At 40.0% G+C, this 17,634-nt stretch overlaps 1 protein-coding gene across 1 annotated transcript in view; it reads right to left on the minus strand.

Annotated features, from left to right (window-relative positions):
- SBF2 (SET binding factor 2) overlaps nt 1-17,634 on the minus strand; it is a 274,874-nt gene that overhangs the window by 205,376 nt on the left and 51,864 nt on the right. The window contains exon 2 of the mRNA XM_063117284.1: nt 7,919-8,004. Within this exon, the coding sequence (XP_062973354.1) occupies nt 7,919-8,004 (86 nt within the window). The remainder of the gene's footprint in view (nt 1-7,918; nt 8,005-17,634) is intronic.

A 17,634-nucleotide genomic window follows, 5' to 3' on the forward strand; every position in this document is an offset into this window, starting at 1 on the left:
CTCCAAAAGCATATTGTAGAGCTGGAAAATGTGCAGAAAAAGGCAACCAAATGATCAAGTGGCTGAGAGTAACTCTCCTAGAAGAAAAGGCTACAACATTTGGGGCTGTTTAGTTTTTGAAAAAGGCAAGTAAGGGGGGATATGATAGAGGTATACAAAATTATACATGATCTGGAGAAAGTTGATAGGAAGACAATTTTCTCCCTCTCTCATAATTCTAGAACCCGAGATCATCCAATGAAGCTGAATGGTAGGAGATTCAGAAAAGATTGTTTCCTTTTATGTGGAATTGGGTTGACTGACTTTAAGAATCACAATGGCTGCCAAAGGCCAGTAAGTCTGGTCTCCTACCCAAGGCATGCTGGGAGTTCTGCCCAAGGCATGCTGGGAGTTGTAAGCATAAACCTAGTTTTTTATTAAATTCTTTAAAAATACTTAAGACCCCAAAATTCATGTTTTTAGATTTTTTCTGATCCATGTACACAATGTCCTGTCTGGGTGAATAGCATTAAGGCAGAACCATATGTGGAAGTGGGTAAACATTTAGGGACATACGTGACACACACATACTTTCCACTTTATTGGTAGAGATTAAACAAATTCATGGAGGCTATCATGCCTCTGTAGGCCAGTTGCTAGGTAACAGAAGGCAAAGTATTATTGCATTCATGTCCTGTTATGGGCTTTCTATAGGCATTTAATTGGCCATTGTGCGAAAAGAACTAGATAGGTGTTTGGTCTGATCCAGAACTTCTCTACTTATTGTCTTCTGTTTAATCTGTTACTCAAGAAAGCACTGTAAGATGACATGGAAGCTCTTAAGACAAATTCAGAATGAGAGAAAGGGCTAATGGCAGCCAAGAACAGGCACTGAAAATGTGATGGGCTGCAAGGAAAATGGTCAACAACTCCACTTTCATTATTTCCAATTGAGGAGTTTCAGCAGTTTAAGGTAATTTGAAATGTTTTGGGAAAACGTATTCCTCCCACCGTCATCTTTTTCTGAATATTTACTAGAACTTGAATTTCAATGAGTTTTCCATTTCCGTTTTAGCACATTGATGACAATATTCGACTGATTTTTAAAATGTTTTAAATGTTGTCCTTAATATGACCTTTAAGCGATTGAGTTTATTTTGGAATTTGAACCTTAAAATGACTTAGCTTAACAGCTGGTTTGAAAACAGAAAAAAAAGAACATTTTGTTCAGGAAGGTTTTGCTTTCATCCAGAAAATTAAGACTTGTAGTGTAAAACCAATTGTACTTCAGTTTACCCGAGCTACTATTGAAAAGTTCATCTGGAGGTGTACACAGAGTGCTCTATCTCAACTCAGACATACTTAGAGGCTGTATTTATTAAATATGATTCAGAAGAGGCAGTAGCAAAATACTGTTTGGAGTCTTTTTGGAACAAAGCTGATAAGCTTTAATCACAATTTTTATCATATAAAATATTTAACGGATATTTAGCAAATGTGTTAAATGTGCATGTACATGCAGGCACATGCATAACACACACACACACACACACCAATGGCTAAAGATACTCTATCCCAACAAAATGGGAACAACAACAACAATACTGGGCTACTCTGCAGGACTGCTGTATATCCCACACTATCTCAGCCACAGCTCTGCCTCCTGCAGTGGAAGTATAATAATTATCAACTTTAACTGCACACATTGTCAGGGTATTTTTTTTAATGTTCATAAGCTTAGGGGGAGAATTATTAACAAGATCTGAGATAGAAAAAACATGAAATTCTGTCTTTGCTATTACCTTTTGTTTTTTGGAAGACATGCTACTTGCCCCAACTCAGTTACACTAAACTCCATGATTTCTAAATTGTGTTGTTGTTGTTGTTGTTGTTTTATGAAGCTGCAAATACTTACTAACTCAAAAGGCTTAACACAACTAGAACTGTTAATGCACCCAGATAATGGATATGTTAACCAATGCTATGACTTCATACATTGGCTAAAACAACTGAAATGAGGGAGCAAGCTAGTTTCTCACAAAACAAATGGACAGAATAGTGGCTGCACATTTTGTCTTGTATCTCTGGTTTTACAAAGGTTAGAGACTTTTAAAAAAATGAAAGCTGGAATCTGGAGATTATGGATCATCTGGGGGAGGCAACTTTATCCCTTTGCCCCTTCATGCAGATGCCATGCACAGTCAGAATACGATCTATTGTTTTCATGATTTTACTTCCATCTTGACTCAAATAGTGGCACAAAGAGCAAGAGCTTCAAAGCCATGAAGAGTCTGGAATTCTTTACTGAAATTTTCAAAACAATAGAAGGCAAGTCATTAGTTCCTCTTTCCAATTATTTAATGGGATGTTGGGATTTGAACAGACAATCCTTCTCCATCTCTGGTTACTTTCATAAGGGAAACAGAGACAGCAGGCCTCAGATTTACGCACTCCCCTCCACTGCTTCACAAACTCCAGGACTTCTAAACATTCAGACAATAAAACCACCTCACTAAAAAAAAGGCCATCAACTTGGTGTTACTCTGACATGGGACCATCCAAAAAGATTTGGGCAACAAAAGTTCTATCCAAACTCCAGGGAGGAGGGAAAGAGTCAACAGAACATCATCTTCAAAAAAATAGATGGAATGTCTGTGAGTGAGATCTTCCCTCACATGCTATTTACTGCCAGAAAACAGTAGGATGTTTAAAACCGAGGGAAAGAAAACATTATCCAAAGTCAACCCAATAATATAAGGGGCTTCAATGCCAAAAAGAATTAATGGTAATGAAATTATATAATTAGACTGCAGAGACTATAAGAGGAGGGATAACACATCAAGTAGATAGGTGATAAAAAAAGAATCTGAGAAATGAAAAAAAATGTTCAAAAGGATGTTTACTTATTTACAAACTTTATAGATTGTAAAAACTTTATTAAAAGTTTTTTAAAACAAAATACCAATAAAAACATGGCTGGTCAATCAAGGAAGGCTTCCGGAAATAAATATGTTTTCAGCCGGCAACAAAAATAAAGCAATGCTAGTGCCTGCCTGATCTCCAGAGGCAGGGAATTCCACAGAAAGGGAACCACCACACTGAAGACTCTTCTCTGGATGTACTCCAGTCAGGCCATAGATCCATACAGAAACATCAGGAGCATGCCATTTAATTACCACGGTGGCCAAGCAGGTTGATAAGGGAGAAGGCACTCTCTCAAGCACCCTTGTCTCAAGTCATTTTTGGCTTTATACAGGGCAGCCTCAGCACAGCAAGGCAAGGATGCTGTTCTTCAGTGTGCCTGCGCTGGGGCCAGCCTTACCATTAAGTGGAAGGAAGCGGGCACAGCACCTCCCGCTCCCAACCCTGTCAGCCAGCTGGCTTACTTTCCTTAGCGGAAACACGAGCACCCGTATTGCCAGCGTGCTGCCTTCAGGAGATGTGTTGGACAGGCTTGGAAAAGTAAGTTGCTTGGCGGCGGGCAGCCTCAGAAGGCAAGGCAAGGTGCATGGACAACTGAGCGGCTTCTTCTTCTTGGGCATGTGTAAGATGGGGCAGAGGAGGCAGTGGCTGTAGAGGTGCAGCGGGTCCCTGGTACTTTAGGTGGCAACCTGCCTTGGGTCTGGCCTGGCCTGGCCTAGGCCATTAGTGAACAGGCAGCAAGTGCAATTCCTTCAGTAAAGGACTTGGATGATGAAAAGGGGCAGCTCCTGACACAACTGAACCGCTCCACTCTGCACTAGCTCCAGCTTTTGGTTCAGCCTTAAGGGCAATGCCACACAGAGTGCATTGCATTAATCCAGTTTTGGGGTTACTGTGGCAAAGCTATCCCTGTCTAGGAGAGGCAGTAGCTGGCAAATGGTATCGCAAGCCACCATGGCCACTTGAGATTCTGGCATCAGTGATGGATCTAGGAGTATCCCAGACTATGAACCTGATCTTTCAAACAGAGAGCAGCCTCATCTAGAACAAGCAATGAGCCTACCACCCAGACTTGGGAGCCACTTACCCACATGGTTTCTGTCTTGCCAGGATTCAGTTTCAAGTTATTGGCCCTCACCCAGCCCATCACTGAGTCTAGGCACAGATCCAGGTCTTGAACAGCATCACCTGATTCAGACGTCACAAGTAGATAGAACTGTGTATCATCAGCATACTGATGGCATTTAGCTCCAAATCCTCTAATCAGTGAGTTTTCCAAGCACATCCTTACCACACTAAAGTTTCCCATATACTCTCCACATCCACTCACAACTCAAACATACCCTTAAATACTCAAAACCTCACACACTCCATACATCCAGGCATTCACACACAACCAACCCAGTACAATCACTAATTATAGCTTGTGGTCAGATATATGCCGTCAGGCTTCCCAATCCACCAAGCAACATAGAGAAGTTAGAGAATGTTGAGCTAAGGTGAATCACCCACAACCTAGTTGTGGTAGAATTTTCAGCCTTTTGCAGTTTGAGGAGTAAGTAATTTCCTTGTATCTTCATGAAGGGGATGATAAAAAAGCATGGGGAAAAAGAATCTGTCTTGGACTGAAGGAATGCATTTGTTCTCACCCTACGAAACACAGATAAGCTTCTCCATGATTGGAACATCTGTACATGATGCAGTAGCTTGCAGAAGCTAAGAGGCTTGGGTCTGGTCAGTGTTTGAATGGGAGACACCTGAGAATCCCATGCACACCACCTCGAGTTCCATGATGGAAGAAAGGATATTGTACCAATTAACTAAATTGGGAGTCCCAGTTCTAGATATGGATTGTGTAAAAATAGAGAAATGCAACCCATCACTTTTACTGATGTTGTGGATATTTTTGTCAACATTTAAAAGTCTTCTATATCTCTATTAAGATATTTTAATATGCTCTTATTTGGTTTTAGATGGTTTTAAATTGATAGTTATTTTTGTATTGTGGAGTTTACTGTTGGTCATATCTGATGGAAAGGTGGGGTACAAATGTATTACATAATTACAAATATGCATATGTCAATCAGACACTTAATTTTTTTCACAATGTAAAATATACTGTAATATCCACAGCACAAAGCAACTCCCTAATCTCGTTACTTATTTTCAAAGGCCAAAGAAATTTGGAATTCTTCTTGGAAAGTTCTCAGTTGTTGACAACTATGCAAGTCTAATTTACTGGGGAGTCCTTTTTTGTATACATACTGTAATTTCAGAATTGATTGTTTTTACTGTATTCTGTTCCCATAATATAGCCTGAGCTTAGCCAAGTATTCATTAGACTAAATTCTTGGATCACATCTCTAAAAATATTTTCCTGACAATGTGAATTTTACAAGACATAGAAAATATGTTCTCAGAGTATATAAAAATATTAAAAACCAAACCAAAGTGCAGGTTGTTCCACATATCCACCCACACCTTTCTGTCTCTACCCTTGTTTATACGTGGTGATGTCACAATCTTATCATTTTGCTTGTAAGAAGCGGAAGCATGCAGTCATTCCGGCAATGTGCAACCTACAACAGTAAGCATCTTGTATTATGGCCCCCACCTAAGAACCAATTTAGACATTACATCAGGGTTTCCAAAGCTTTTTGAGTCAGTGGGCACATCTGGAATTTTGCTAGAGTGTTATGGGCACTCTCACAAAATGGCTGACATGGGAGAGCCTGTCCAATCACAAAATGGCTACTGACATGGTGAGTGTGGTGAATCACAAAATACCCATTTCCCAAAAGGCAAACTGATTAGGATCGGAGGTAAGTAACATAGTCAAGAAACCGAGAACAAGGCAGGGGTGGGATCTGAGACCCAAAGGCCAATTCACATATTTGCCCATGTGATATCTAGAGGCATTATTGGAAATAATTTTGTAGTATACAAGCCTCACAGTTTAAGTTAAAAAAAAAAAAAGGTGGCAGGGAGCCTGGTAGTCACCAAGAGAAGTGATTGTGGGCATCTCATTGGAGAACCCTACATTACGTATGTCAGATATGCATTTCTGCTCATTGGGGTGTTTCCCCCTGGCAGTGCTACATTGCAACTGCCAGTGGTAATAGCTAGGAAAAACAAGCTTTCTGGCAGTCCTACATACCCAACCACAGGCAGCTGCGATGTAGTACCACTAGTGGGAAGCAGCCCAATGAGCAGAAATGTGCATTTCTGGAAGGGCCACGTCACACCCCTTCCAAGGTCCAAGTTACAGTGCTAGAACTGGTGTTTTTAAAAAATTGTATAAAAGAATGCAATGATACACTATTACACAAAAAGAAGCCATCTCTTATGATATGAAGCAAATTTAAATGTGCTGTTATGAAATCACAATGTAGAAAATTGGTCCAATACCCAGGAAAGTTCTTCTGCGAACAGATCTTTCTAGGCATCAACTATTTTGTATAATGATCATAAGCATAAATTATCAGCAATTATACATATACTCTGCAAATTTCTGACTTGACCTACATGGAACCTTCCATTTACACGTAACAATAAACTAGGATTTCTGGCTTATCTGGCTTACTGGTATAAAGCTAGCTTACAAATCCTGACTTGTTGGAGAGCAGGAATCCAGTTTCAGATGCCACAATAAGCCATCCCTTCCTGGATTGTTTTACCTGCATATGCAAAAAGAAGCGCAAACGGTCTGAGCTCACTTGTTACTTGTTTAGAGTAAGCCAGGATAAGTCAGAATTTTAGTGTATTGTTATGTGAAAATGCAGCCGTTGTGTAAAGTTAAAAATTCAGAAAAGCCCTTTTAGTTTGTTCAATTCTGTAAGGTAAACTAGTATTTTTAATAAAAGCAGAACAGAGAGAGAGCCCATTCTCGATCCACTGTGTGTTTAGCAGAAAACATATCACATTTCCCCCCATCCCTTTTAGAGGTTGTCAAGACACTGGTCTCAAGTGCAACTACCAGGAGAGGTGAAAAATAAAAATACAACCAGCTGCTAGTTGCATCTTAGGATAGTCAACACATGTATGCACATTTAAAACTACAACTATCTTGAATAAAATGGATGTAAAACTTAAGATTAATATTTATTTCGCATAAAGGAGCCAATCTAAAAACATGCTGCTGTGTCTTCATATCTTATGCATGCCTAGGTACCCCCTCATGCATGGCCAGCACTGTCGGTTTTGACAGCACTGCTCACATTGCTTGAAAGAATGGAGAGCCTAAATCCAAGCTCCTCACTGGAATTCCCCTTGACAGAGGACAAATGGGGAAAATGAGGGTCCACACCCCAAAAAGGTGATAGTGGCTTCACACCGACAGCACTGACATCTTCATGTATGTTGATGGTGGAAAATAAATTATAATTAACTGTTAAGTTTAGAATATGCTGTTCCCAATCCATATGAAGCACATTTTATGTAAAATTCCCAATTCCAAAGGGAACATGAATATTAAACCTTAATTCTGTGCACGCACTCCTGTCCTCCATGATGAAATTGGAATGTAGCATGTGTGCCGTCTGTTCCCCCTTTCATAACCACTCAAAAGATGGGTGTAAACAATACTGGAGATAGTTCAAGATGAGAGACACTACAGTAATGGATAATGCAGTAAGTGCTTTCAACTGTCTTTTCCATTTTTTATTGATATTATAAGCACACAATGAAATTATTGACGTGCTTGCCCTGGCATTTCTCAGAAGCCTGTATTATTTTTAAAGTTTAAGATTTCATTACAAAAAGGGGATGAATTGTGTAGTTTGACGTAACATAATAGTGGTCCTTTATGACATGCATCTTAAAGTATCAGGAGATCTAAGGACTGATTCTGATGTAACATCTGTGATCATGAGAGTATTTAAATTATTATATTCCTAAGAATTTATTAGCTGCATTAGACTATTTAACTTTGTTTGGATATTATACAGTGTGGGTAACAAACTCAAATCTACACACAGGATATCAAGAGCATACAAATACATGTTGTAAATCTACTTACCAATTCTATTCCCTGTGGAAAAGGAGTGTCATCCAAATCCTTTAAGGGAAACCTCTGAATTATTTTTCCCAAACCTTCTCCTGACCCTACAGAAGGAAGACAAAAAGAAAGAGATAGAATGAGATCATAAAAAAACCACAAATTTTGATTATCCTTAACATTTCTAATCAAAAGGTTACACAGATAAAGAGACAAGCCACAATCCAATACACATTTATATCTGTGTTCTGAAAACTGAAAGTTCTGAAAATGATCCAAGTGACAAGTTACTTCTGAAGCTTGCAGAGAGTTGCAAGGTACCCCACTTTGCTTTTAGAATTTTTGTTCTTAAATTTCACACATTGTAGTGACATTAAAGCCCATATTGTATGCTCTTAGACGTAAACATAGTGAAGTAATATAAGTATTTAATATCATAATGAGGCTAGACAATTCCTTCAGCTGAGTCATGTTACTATGCTTCAAACATTTTGACCAACGTGAAGATGTAGACATCCCCTCTCATCTGTTCACAGAAAAAAGCAAACTATTCTCAAGTTTTCTAGATCCTTGTCCCCACTCTAGGTGGAGAGATAGAAAGAAATGCCAACCCAATGTTTTTATTCCATATACAGCTTCCTGTCATTTGAAATTCTACTCACCGTATTACATTGGTTTTAACATTTTCATTTTAAAAAAGTTTTAGAAAAGCGAATTTATATGGGCCCAGTTTGTACAATCATGGCTTGGGAAATAACAGCCCACTAGTTCTAGGTGACTTGTTATCCACGGCACCCTGGCAAGGTTCACACAACACTCCAAGCTGTGCTGCCAAGTGTAATTATGTTAATCCTGCTGGCATCATGGGTTATTAATCACCTTGTGGTCTTGCGAACCAAGTCACTGAATGCCACAAACTGAGACCAACAGCTTGTCTATGTGGCCTTTGGAGTGTTAGCTCACCATCCTCCACCCCCCCCCACCACATTTGACCACCTTTTCTTTTACCTATTGCTAATCCAATCTTATTTATAACCAAAAAGCCATGGGGGTAGCATAAACTAAAAAGGTTGCCCCTGTCCCAGGCTATTCAGTTTTTCTGGCATATACAAAGAGATTGCTTGCCTTTCTGTTACATAAATCAGATAGGAAAATTCACAGTTGCACACACACACAGAGAAAAGCACAGGGTGCACAGGAATGAAGCACCTTCACTAGTATGTGACAGCAGAATAAGAAGACAACTTGGTATTTCCACCCCTTCCCATGCATTTCTGCTTACCTCTAGTCAAATTGATGGATCTTGAATTTTGCCTACACCAGTTTCCATATGGTCCCAGTTTAGCACTACAGGTCACATGTACTCAAGAACTAATGGAAGTGAATCCCAATTTTACCATATTGTGCAATATTTCTTTATTGTAGCATTTAACACAATTTTATATTTATGGCAATGTAATTCCATGGAAATCCAGTACTTGGACATGGTCTGGCTGTGCCTGAGGCACTATAGAGTAAAAAGCATTATAGTTCTATCCAGTGTGTGTAGTAGACTTCCTTCATATCACTAATTTTAAGTTGCCACCAATATCTAAACACATTTAATACAGATCATAGAAACATAGAATCATAGAATAGTAGAGTTGGAAGGGGCCTATAAGGTCATTGAGTCCAATCCCCACTCAATGCAGGAATCCACCTTAAAGCATATCTGACAGATGGTTGTCCAGCTGCCCCTTGAAGATCTCTAGTGTGGAAGAGCCCATGACCACCCTAGGTAATTGGTTCCATTGTTGTACTGCTCCAACAGTCAGGAAGTTATTTATTTTATTTATTACATTTTTATACCGCCCAATAGCCGAAGCTCTCTGGGCGGTTCACAAAAATTAAAACCATCATAAAACAACCAACAGGTTAAAAACACAAATACAAAATACAGTATAAAAAGCACCACCAGGATAAAACCATGCAGCAAAATTGATATAAGGTTAAAATACAGAGTTAAAATAGTATAATTTAAATTTAAGTTAAAATTAAGTGTTAAAATACTGAGTGAATAAAAAGGTCTTCAGCTGGCGATGAAAGGAGTACAATGCAGGCGCCAGGCGGACCTCTCTGGGGAGCTCATTCCACAACCCGGGTGCCACAGCGGAGAAAGCCCTCCTCCTAGTAGCCACCTGCCTCACTTCCTTTGGCAGGGGCTCACGAAGAAGGGCCCCTGCAGATGATCTTAAGGTCCGGGCAGGTACATATGGGAGGAGGCGTTCCTTCAAATAACATGGCCCCAAACCGTTTAGGGCTTTAAATGTCAATACCAGCACTTTGAATCGGGCCTGGACCTGGACTGGCAGCCAATGAAGTTGTAAAAGGACTGGCGTAATGTGATCTCGCCAGCCAGTCCCTGTTAGTAAACGGGCTGCCCTGTTTTGTACCAGCTGAAGCTTCCAGACCGTTTTCAAAGGCAGCCCCACGTATAACGCATTGCAGTAATCCAAACGAGAGGTTATCAGAGCATGGATAACTGCAGCTAGGCTATCACTGTCCAGATAAGGGCGCAGTTGGTATATCAGCCTAAGCTGATAAAAGGTGCTCTTTGCCACTGAGTTCACCTGTGCCTCAAGTGACAGTTCTGGATCCAAGAGCACCCCCAAACTACGGACACGATCCTTTAGGGAGAGTTCAACCCCGTCCAGGACAGGGCAAACATCACCTCGCCGGTGAAGTTATTCCTGACGTCCAGCCGGAATCTGGCTTCCTGTAACTTGAGCCCATTAGTCTGTGTCCTGAACTCTGGGATGATCGAGAAGAGATCATGGCCCTCCTCTGTGTGACAACCTTTCAAGTATTTGAGGAGTGCTATCATGTCTCCCCTCAATCAGGGCTATGTTTCCAGACCCCTGATCATCCTGGTTGCCCTCCACTGAACACGCTCCAGCTTGTCTGCATCCTTCTTGAAGTGTGGTGCCCTGAATTGGACGCAATACTCAAGATGAGGCCTAACCAGAGCCGAATAGAGGGCAATCAGAACCTCCCGTGATTTGGAAGCCATACTTCTATTAATGCAGCCCAAAATAGCAGAGTACGTGTATGGCTACCCTCAGCTTTTGCTTCCTTTAAAATCAAGAATTCAAGTATGACGTAGTCACTTTCCCCCAGAGTTCCTGTAACTGCCACTTTATCCACTAAGTCATCCGTATTGGTCAATATCAAGTCAAAGAAAGCTAATTCTCTAGTTCCTTCCTCCACTTTCTGTAGGAGAAAGTTATCAGCCACACATGTAAGGAATTTCTTGTAAGGGCCACTTTTGGCAGAATTTGTCTCCCAACAGATATTGGGGTAATTGAGGTCCCCCATCACTACTACATCGAACTTCCCTGAAACACTGGCAATTTGTTTCTCAAAAGTTTCATCCTCATCTTCTTGATTGGGTGTTCAGCAGTAGACTCCAACTATCATTTATTTATTTCATTTATATCCCACCTTTTTTCTCCAAGGAACCCAAAGTGGCATACACAATCCTCCTCCTCTCCATTTTATCCTCACAACAACAACCCTGTGAGGTAGTTTGGACTGACAGTCTGTGACTGGCCCAAAGTCACACAGTGGGTTTCCATGGCTGAGTGGGGACTAGAACTCGGATCTCCCAATGCCCAGGCCAACACCTTAGCTACTACACCACACTAGCTCTCGTGTTCTTTTTATTCCTTGCCCTATTTATTTTAATCCAGAAGCTCTTGATGGGGCTCCCAGGCTCATCCTCATGTATTTCTGTACAGCAATAGATATTTTTAACATATAGTGCAATTCAGCCTCCCTTTCTATTTCTTCTGTTCTTTTTGAACAAGTCATATCGTTCAATTGCTATATTTCAGTCATGGGAGTAATCCCAACAATTTTCAGTTATACCTATCAAGTCGTATTTGCCGTCATGTATCAAGAGTTCAAGTTCATTCTGTTTATTTCCCATACTCTGGGCATTACTATATAGACATCGAAGACTATGTGCTTTGTAGTCTCGTTTCATTCTTACATTGTTGTGAACACTATTTTTAGGTGCTATTGGAGCTGTTGTCTGTTTTATGGTGCATGAGCCTTCATCCACTGTTGCCTTGAAGTTTACATCTCCCGCCCCCATAGAATTCAATTTAAAGCCCTCCTGATGAGGTTCATCATGCTATGGCCAAACATATTCTTCCCAGCTGTTGTGAGCTGCATTCTACTTTATTTATACATAAAACCTAGATAGAGATATGCTATTAATTTTATATTCTATGTAAAAAGATCAACCTGAAAAAGTAGAACAGTTACCCAGAATACAACTAGTTATCACCAAAGTTTGACCAAGGAGAGATCCTTCAAACATTCTAAAACTGTGTTGGAAGAAGACTGAAACCCAACAAATCATCACAAATATTGATTACACAGAGATCTACTTCACTGCTCACATACACAATGTACATATGCCGGTCTTTCCAACTGGTGAAACAGCAGCAGAGCAGTAGTGTGTTCTTTTTTCATCTCCTGACATTAAAAGGACTGTAGTCCTTTAAGGTCAGGAGGAGCAGAGAGAGAGAGAGAGAGAGAGAGAGAGAGAGAGAGAGTGCATAACTACACGTGACTACTGCATCAATCCCTGGTGTCTCCTGCGTGGAATGTGTATCACAGGCTGATTTTGGCTGACTCTCCTAGCTTCGAAAAGGACAGAAATTTGGGACATTGCCACACCAGAAGATGAGAAAGGGGATTGGAAGTGGTAATAGAAGCAGATTGCATCTTAGCAGAGAGTGAGTGAGCACTCTATGAGTTAACTGCTTGCCAATCTGCATTAATACTGTTACACAAAAGAGTGGATCCCCCTTATTTCTGTGTAGCTACCCAAGAATAAAAACATAAAATTATCTTTATATCTCATCAACAACTGCATTTACATTAAAAAAAGCGAAGAACACCCACATAAAAAAAACAACTTGAGGACAATGTACCCACCAAATTCTTTTAATACTTTTGTATTAATTTCTGATGACCCCGATTATTCTTTGTTTCTCAGCCAACTCACAACATTAAACTGCAATAAAATCCCAAGCTCCTATAAATTCACTGGGTCATTGACTTTACAATCTTCAAGTGACTTTTCTGAAGTCCTTCAGTTGTCTGCTTTTGGAAATCTCAGATTACAGCATTTTTACCAAATTGTAAATATGAACATACACATGAAAGTTTTTTACATTCTTAGACATGGCACCACAGAAAGTGTTAGCAGAAAACATTTCATTAGAAGCATATGAAAAAATTGTAAAAAGCAAGGCTGGTTTCAAATTCAACTCAGGCTCATGGCAGCTAATGACAACATTCCATAAATATTGGGAGGTCACATTCCAAAGAGTAACTCACTGACAAATCAGTTTTCACTTGGACTTATTGGCCCCTAGATTATAATGTCATATTAATAAAGTCTTAAAAACTTGGGGTGTATTTTCTTGGAACATATTTTACAGTGGAACATCCAAAAACAAGTTGAATCAAAAGCAATCTTTATTAGATTTAAAGCTCTGTTTAAAACTGGATTTATGTAGTATAGATGTGACCATCTTGGAACACTAAGGGAATGTGGCCAATGTGTGTCAGACATATGAAGGATTTTGGAACAAGTGCATACATAAAATTGATTTACCTTGCCTAGTGGATGTGGGTCAACATGGGTGGACTAATTTTAATCTTGTTTACATAGTTTTATATTTTAAATTAGTATCTTATTTCATTGATTTGATTGCCTTGTCTTTAAATGTGTATCTAGAATAAGATGTCTGCATGAAACTGATCTGAACATATTTAAATGAGTTTTCTTTTTATCTACTACTGAATATCTGGATTTCTGTCTCAAACTAATTGGACTATACATAATAATCCAGTATCCACACATTGTATTATAAATTCAGGCATACACTATCTTCATTAAACAGATTTGTATGAAGAATGTACATCCCCATCAATTCAACCCCCAAATATTGAAGACCTTTTTGGTTTAAGTAATGCATACAAAACATTAAAATCCTGGCAAAGTTTTCAAGTTCTTGATCCTCAGTCCGCCTCAGCTCCCTTCTTGTATAAATCTCCACTATTAAAGGTCACATGCCATCTCCTGCCTGCCCTTTAAATTCCAGGAGCAAATTGTTAGTGCAATTTACATTCCGAATTAATGAGAACTGCGATAAACTGTGCCTTTTCCCCTGCAAGACATGAACAATATATTAAACTGCATCTATTTTTAACTCTGTGTTTAATGTTTGGGTACAAATTGCTTAATTTGCTTGAAAGCATTTTATTTTACCATGGCCTTCGCATGATGAGTATTGTTATTGTAGTTGTTATTATTGCTGCTATTGTTGTTCCTGTTGGTTTTATTGTTTTAATTGCTGTTTTATTAACATTATTTATAAAATGTTAAACGTTTTTAACATTTTACAGCTTTTAATATTTTATGTATTTTATTGTTGTAAGCCATGTTGTGAAGGCTTCTGCGCTGAAAGGCAGCCAAGAAATGTTTTAAATAATAAATAAAATAAATATACAGTAATGAGTAGCAGGCACTGAGTATATACTGATACATATGCAAACACATACACAGAAGTGCATGTCTGTTCACACCCATATGTACAGGTTTAGTTTCATTTCAAATTATGGATTGCATAATACAGGAAGCTGCAGTATCACAGCACTTGCAGTATTCAATGACACTGCAAACAAATATATTGTTTGGCACCTTGTATTTCATATAGTTTCATAACATTCAAGTTGACTTACAGTATGAACTACAAAAGTAAATGAAAATTACATCTAAAAGTAGCTAGTAACAGAATAAATTGTAATTCAGCTTTAGTCAATCAATCATGCAGCTAAAGCTCATGATATGAACACAACAGGAAAAATGTACATAGTCTGGCCATTAAAAACAGGAATATTAATTAAAATTGCTTCTTTAAAAATCAGGTGTATAAATATAAAGCATGTAGGCCAGAAGACATATCTAGATATTTCCTATCATCATGGTACAATAACTATAAGCTGGAAAATGTAAAGTTTGTTAATTTTAATGATAAGCATAAATCAAGCCAAGAAATTTAATTGAAGACTTGCTCAATGTTATCAAACAAGCACAGGAATGAAGCAGGGGATTGAAATACAAGCATGCTAAGGGATAGTCTGTTCTTACTGTTCTTAGAAACTTTGCATTTTAATATCTCTGGGTAAAACTCATTTTATACAGTGGCATCAAATGTTACATATTTAATATACACATAACACTCATCTGCAAATGAGCGTTCGCAAATATGTACGTGCCCCTGTATGATGTGTGGATTGGTTCTCCAGCCCAAATTTTGCTGTTTGTAGAGCACCATAAAGGAAAGCAGCTTAGCCCAGTCACGGTGCAATTGAAATTGCCTCAATCACCCAGGGAACCTTTGCACACAAACAGCATCCCATCTGGTGCTGTGTCTCCTTGGTTGTACAACACAGCGTCACCCAATTTTGAATTTGTCTTAAGGGCTGCTTCACACTTTATGAGTGGCAAATACATGTTTTTACATTGTGTATTTATTATTGTTGTTGTTGTTATTATTATTATTATTAATCATTTATATACCGCCCCATAGCTGAAGCTCTCTGGGCGGTTTACAAAGATTAAAAACAGTGAGCATGTGGCAGAGAGTTACAGCCAGTTCTAGTGTCTGGCACATAATACATGACTGAAAGCATGTATTAGTCATTCCACATTTCTTCACCTTCATGTCTCTACATTCCCTATTCCCTCAGGCCCTTGATTTTTTTCAGGCCAATGCCTATTTTGTTCCACTTCTTTTAGCTTTCCTGACTCTTAGCCATGCCATTAATAATCCTATCAGCTTTCCTCCCATCATTCATAGCCTCATTTGAGTTGCAAGTGAGCCTCTTTTGAGTTGTAAGGCATTTTCAATCTCCCCACCCCCCAGCTCTAACTGGCTACTTGCTTCAGCTCTAGGTATCCTTTGCACTTTCCCTCAAGCTTTATCTCCCTCAGGTTCCAGTTTTTCAGTCCATTGTCTACTCAGCAGCCTTCCATCAGCCACTTTCCTTCTGGGTTCCCTGCCACTATATCGTGCAGGACTCTTGCCAGTCTTCACAAAGCTACTCCTGACTTTAGGAGTAGAGTGAGGTTCTATTGTCAGCAAAAATGACATCTTTCTCTTACCTCACAGAAACTGGATAGATTGCAAGCCTTTTGACAGTTTAATATAATAAAACCTCTCAGCGGTTTTTAATATACTACAATCTCTAAACTAACCCAGAAAAACAGTACAATATGTATGAGAAGCTGTTGTGATTACCCATTGGCTAGTGGCCATACTATCTTTGATGAGTAAGTACCACTTTTATTTAACAAACAATTGTCCAAAGTTTTTTGTTAAATAAAAAATACAATAAAGGATAAGTACATTCCTTCCATTTCCAATGTGTAATTGTTCAACAGCTGTTCCAATAAGTGTAATTGTTCAACTAGCCAAAACAGCACCATCCACACAAGAGAGTAGTATTAGTAGACACAGAAGAATTCCAGGGTTTGTAAAAGTACGTACATTATTTAAAAGAAAGAAAAAGGGGTCCTACAAACCTCAAAAACAGGACAATTCAGACTGTGCACGTGTGCACTCACAGAACAGGAGTTAGGAGCAAAGTGAGGCCCAGCCAACCACCTCACCCCACTCACCACTTCTTAATCTTCACCTCTCTTTTGTGTACCAGAAGTCCCTTCAAAGCTCCCCATTCCAAGGTGGAAGACTGCCCCAAACTCTTTTGAAAGTGTGAATCCAGTCAACTTGAGTGTTTGTACTGTGTGTTGCGTACTCGAGACAGATTAGGGATTCTGCTGGTGTACCGTTCACCCCGCTGCCCAACAGTCTCCCTGCCTGAGCTGACGGAGGTGGTCTCAGACCTGGTGTTGAGGACCCCCAGGATGGTGGTTCTGGGGGATCTCAACTTCCATGCTGAGGCTGCTATATCCAGAGCGGCTCATGACTTCATGGCTGCCATGACAACCATGGGGCTGTCTCAACATGTCACTGGCCCAACGCATGTAAAAGGACACACGCTTGATCTGGTTTTCTCGACTGGACAGGAGGATGGTGATCTGGAAGTGGGGGAACTAACATCTACCCCCTTGTCATGGTCAGATCGCTTCCTATTGAGGTTTAGACTCTCGCCGGCCTTTCCCCTCTGCAAGGGTGGGGGCCTATTAAAATGGTCCGACCCCGGAGGCTAATGGACCGATGGATTCCAGAGGGCTCTGGGGGATTTTCCTGCTGATATGGCCGGTGCTCCTGTTGAAGCCCAGGTCGCTCTGTGGAATGCAGAGATGACTCGGGCGGTTGACACGATCGCGCCCAAGTGTCCTCTCCCTCTGAGTAGAGCCTGGTCAGCTCCTTGGTATACACCTGAGCTGAGGGCAATGAAGCAAGAAGGGAGATGGCTAGAACGCAGGTGGAGGAAAGGACGTGCCGGGTCTGATCGAACACGAGTTAGAGCTCACTATCGAGCCTCCTCTGTGGCGGTGAGGGTGGCAAAGAGACAGTGCTTTTCCACCAGCATTGCATCTTCTCAGTGTCGTCCGGCGGAGCTTTTCCGGGTGGTTTGCAGCCTGTTACACTCTGGGCCAGGGCGTGAGATAGTTGAACCCTCGGTAGCACGCTGTGAGAAGTTTGCAT

Source organism: Elgaria multicarinata, chromosome 2 (assembly GCF_023053635.1).
Source record: "Elgaria multicarinata webbii isolate HBS135686 ecotype San Diego chromosome 2, rElgMul1.1.pri, whole genome shotgun sequence".
Taxonomy (NCBI): domain Eukaryota; kingdom Metazoa; phylum Chordata; class Lepidosauria; order Squamata; family Anguidae; genus Elgaria; species Elgaria multicarinata.